The following is a 4,221-nucleotide window of genomic DNA, read 5'->3' as shown; positions in this document are numbered from 1 at the left end:
GAGACACCTGGTTGCATTTGGGTTCGGCCAAAGACACAGTACATTTCTCAATCTCTTGGGTGGTTTCCTCCAAGGCGACCAACTTGAAGCATCGCTCCTCCTTCTTGTCCTCACAGGTCACATTGGGAATCTTGATCTTTTTGGTTTCGCACTTCTCAACGGCCTTGGGAATGGTCACAGTCAACTCCTTCTCCTTGCTGTCAGTCTAAGGAAGAATCGAATGATTGATGTTAGAAAATGGTCAAAATACAGAAGGCATATCGATGGTTTTAGAGGCGTTACCTGGGGTTTGTTGTAGCAGGTCTCTTGGGGAACCTCCTTGCAAACCTCCTCCGTCTCCTTGTTGTAGCCATATGAAGGCTTGGGCTTGCACACGTTGATGTAGTTGGAATCGCATCGCTTGGTGTACTTGACATCAGCCACTTTGGCCGTGGCTTGCTTCTCCTCCTTCTCATAGACGTAAACGCAGATCTTGATCTCTTCCTCGGTGATCTCGGCATTGCACTCCGTGGTTGTGATGGTAAAGCATTGCTCCTTTTCAATGGGGGCCTTCAGGGTGACCTCCTTGGGCTCACAGCCAGTTTCTAGAGTGGGTACACATATCTCAGCCTCGGACTTTTCATACTCCACGGAGCAATTTCGCTCGGGAACATGATATGAAGGCTGAGGTGGAGGAGCGTAAGGGTTGTCGGGACGAGCTTGGGCCACGCCTAAGGCGGCCACACAAACTAGGAGGACCTGAAAGAGGACATGAATGGACTTCAAGATTGCTCTAGCATGAAGAGCCAATAAGGCAAGAGCCTAACTTTGGCACACTTACACACGAGACCATGATGCTTGGGTTTGAGAGGAGGAGGAGGAGATGGTGGAGGTGGAGGGTGTGTTTGGGAGAAATTCCAAAGGACAACTGATAGCTCAATCCATGACCGTGCGTTGCTTTTATAGGCCAATGTCCATGGGCCAGCATAAACATGCCTAGGCATGGTCCACTTGCGGTTATGACAGTTGCTACATCACTCTCAACACGAACAGAAAAAAATCACCTCCAATGGCAGTATAGCATCCTTGCAGTCTCAGTGAGTTCATCAATTCTTTCGCATTGGTACACTTAATTTTTGCCAGTGTTCATTAAAATACAATCGCTTCCGTTGGATGCAGTTTCTCTTGGCGTGGCGGAATACTCTGAAGAATTGCTGTTTGAGGGGAGTGTACCTACAGTACGTAGAGTGGTTGCTGAGGGAGTCCGCCTTTACCTCTTTGGCGCAGAACCTGAAACGGCAAGGAAAAAAGTAGTCACATCTTATGATAAGGTTCGATGAATGCAAGCAGATTCAGGTTTGGTGTACATGTAGTGTGCCTTCGCGAACTCAAATTGGGATATCCTTTTCTGCATTCGCAAAAAGGGTTTCAACTTGTCTTTTTGCATCAATGATTCCCTATGAATGCCCTCAATGGACGCTTGGCTTGGCATTAGGTTCGTATTTATACAAAAGTTGCTTTGAATAGCAGAGCCCATTGTGATTATGCGATTTTCCATGTAATATAGGTTTGTTTCAAATGTTATTCCGTCATTAGAAGCGATTTTCAAGACAAAAATTCGCTTTGACAGTGTTTCTTTTCTGAGCAATGTTTGAATTTCACCGGGACGTCATTAAAATTAACATTTTTTCGTTTTATGTTATTTCCGTTTAATCTCCACTAACTCGGTTACAGCGTTTGATTCTGCACACTTAACATCAAACTTGTATATCAATGACTCAGAGGAAACACAATTGTTATTGTGAAAATGGAGAAGAAAGGATCAGAAATAGGCTGAAGAACAAACTTATCATTCATCGTCTTTATGCATAACTTATCAAAACCTTTTCATTTTGGTCCTTGACTTAATCCCGGGGATATTTGAAGCATGAAGTGCATCAAATTCCACATTATCGAGGATTATTTGACCATCATATTTGGATTTCTAACACCAGATTTGAACATAATGATAACTGGCTCTACCTTTGTAAATCCAAAGACCCCAAGGAATAAAGGGCAAATTTCATAATTCAAGACAGACAGACAGACAGACAGCTATTAAATGTGAGACATCTTGCCCAAAGCAATGAAAGCCAAAACGTAGTAATAGTAGTGACTAATAAGAAACCAAGCAAAAGACGGTGAAAAGCAAGAATCTTTGGTAAACAAGCCAAGAAGTACATGATGAATTTGAACATAATGCCAAACTTCGGTAAGGGGCTTTTTCATTTTCCCATGCCAGTTTTTGCCATTACTTATTATAAAGAAGGGGAGCAGTCAGAAATGAGCCCTTAAAATCGATTCTTTTAGTTAACAGGCTCCATGAGATTGAGATCCAAGGCAAGGTTCTCAATTCGTTAAGAAGTGTCATTTCTGTTAAGAAGCAATTAGTTAAGGTTGAGGGATCCCTTAGTGACATACATGTCAAGTCGGGAGTCTCTTAGGGCTCCATTTTGGGTCCTCTCCTTTTCATTACCTTCATTGCTCCGCTTCAGAAGCTTGGTAGTAGTAATGTCAGTATCTCTTCCTATGCTGATGATACAAAATAGGTAGTTGGTAGGAATGGTCAGAATTCCGGTTGTTTGGTAGAGGTCCCAAACCAAATCTACTCTTGGGTTGCTGCGAGTAACATGGCACTGAATAGAATGAAATTCTGCTCAATGACCTTTGGGTCGACGCCATTAGACTCTCCACTATTAGATGATGAAGGTAAGGACATTGAGCAGGTCTCATCCATGAAGGATATAGGTGTAGTCCTCTAAGATAATGGCAAGTTCGATGAGCATATCCAGTTGAAAGTTGGTAAAGCTTTTCAAACATGTGGTTGGATATATCGCACGTTTAAGTCCAGAGATAGTATCACGATGCTAACTCTGTACAAGTCGATTGTCCAGCCACATCTTGAATATACCTCGCCCATTTGGGCTCCAATAAGTTCAGCAGGTTTGCAAAAGCTTGAGCAGGTCCAAAGATGTTTTACTAGGAACATTGAGGACATGAGAGAGCTCTCGTATTGCGAGAGGTTAGAAAGGTTGGAATTGTGCAGTATTCAGAGAAGGTACGAAATGTATCTGATACTGTACGTTTTCAAAAGCATTCATGAGCTTTGTCCCAACCCAGGATTTAGGGTCATGTCTAGTGACCGTACAGGCTTAACGTGCGTTTTGAGAGCACCTTCAAGCCTTCGAGAATCCAAGCTTGTCAGAACAATGAAGTCCAACTCTCTTCTTTCTCTGGCTCCTTCATTGATCCAGTAGCAGGATTTAAGTTAGACTTGGACAAGTTTTTGACTAAAATTCCGGATCAACCTTATATTCAAGGATTATCCAGATCAGCCAACTCCAATTCGTCTGGCAATCAAATCATGTATAAAAATAAAAGTCAAGTAAAATGAATAATCTTCTCGTCTTGAACTGCTGGGATTCCAATCCCAGCAGTGGTAAGGAAGTCAACAAAAAAAGAATAAAAAAAGGTTTTACTATACGAGTAGTTTTGTGCCGCAAATGATATGTTCTTCTTTCCATTTATGATTTATATGACAGCCTTATGGCCATTTACCATAGTATAATATTGCAACACCAACCTCTTGGTCATATTTTGCGGCGTAGAATATGACTTTTTGACCAATGCCAATTGGTTTGTAGCCTTTGTCTAACTAATTTTTGTTTCAATCTACGAGATGAGTTGTGAAATTAAATGTTTGCTTGTCGCTCAGTATCCCGATTTTTTGACCAGATCAGAGACCAAGAACTCCAAAAGGTTTCCAAATAGCCGGAAGCTTTTGATAAGGGAACGGAGGGTTGAAAAATATAAGTCCCTGAAAGCATGTCAGAAGGTTCCTGAGAACGGCAAAGGAGTAATGACAAGAGATGCTCGGAAATGGTTTTTCAACCTCTCTGGGACTGAAGCAACTCTAGACCATCCCAAAAGCGACAATAAAGTCTTCATTTCGCCTTGCACAACGAAATAAAAATAGCAGTCGAGGTAATCCTAACATCTGTGGCGGAAATCTGAACCGTTGACAGTTTTTCCAAATTCTGAATGGAAACCCCATTTGCAACCCTTTGCCATGCAAAGACGCCCTGCGTGCAAGTTGTCCGGCCTCATTTTTGGTCTAGCATTTGGGCTAACTTTTGGGTGGGNAATATTGACATTAAGTATGGTTTAACTTATATTGCAAACTATTTTCATGTTTTTCTACCT

At 42.0% G+C, this 4,221-nt stretch overlaps 2 protein-coding genes across 2 annotated transcripts in view; one reads left to right on the top strand and one right to left on the bottom strand.

Moving 5' to 3' along the window:
* Window positions 1-1,116, bottom strand: LOC131890022 (uncharacterized; the record flags this gene model as incomplete). Its single annotated transcript, XM_059239284.1, is given in 3 exon segments — window positions 1-205; window positions 283-738; window positions 821-1,116. Coding segments are annotated over 3 exon segments (814 nt in total), but the record flags the coding sequence as incomplete, so codon positions are not given.
* A 1,101-nt stretch (window positions 1,117-2,217) lies between these two features.
* The window catches only part of LOC131890722 (transmembrane channel-like protein 7), a 13,552-nt gene continuing 11,548 nt past the window's right edge, over window positions 2,218-4,221 (top strand). Inside the window, exon 1 of the mRNA XM_059240129.1 lies at window positions 2,218-2,230. Coding sequence (XP_059096112.1) covers window positions 2,218-2,230 — 13 coding nt within the window. The remainder of the gene's footprint in view (window positions 2,231-4,221) is intronic.

Source organism: Tigriopus californicus, chromosome 11 (genome assembly GCF_007210705.1).
Source record: "Tigriopus californicus strain San Diego chromosome 11, Tcal_SD_v2.1, whole genome shotgun sequence".
Lineage (NCBI taxonomy): Eukaryota > Metazoa > Arthropoda > Copepoda > Harpacticoida > Harpacticidae > Tigriopus > Tigriopus californicus.
Note: the sequence above shows the minus strand (reverse complement) of the source record. Positions and strands in the feature narration are given on the sequence as shown.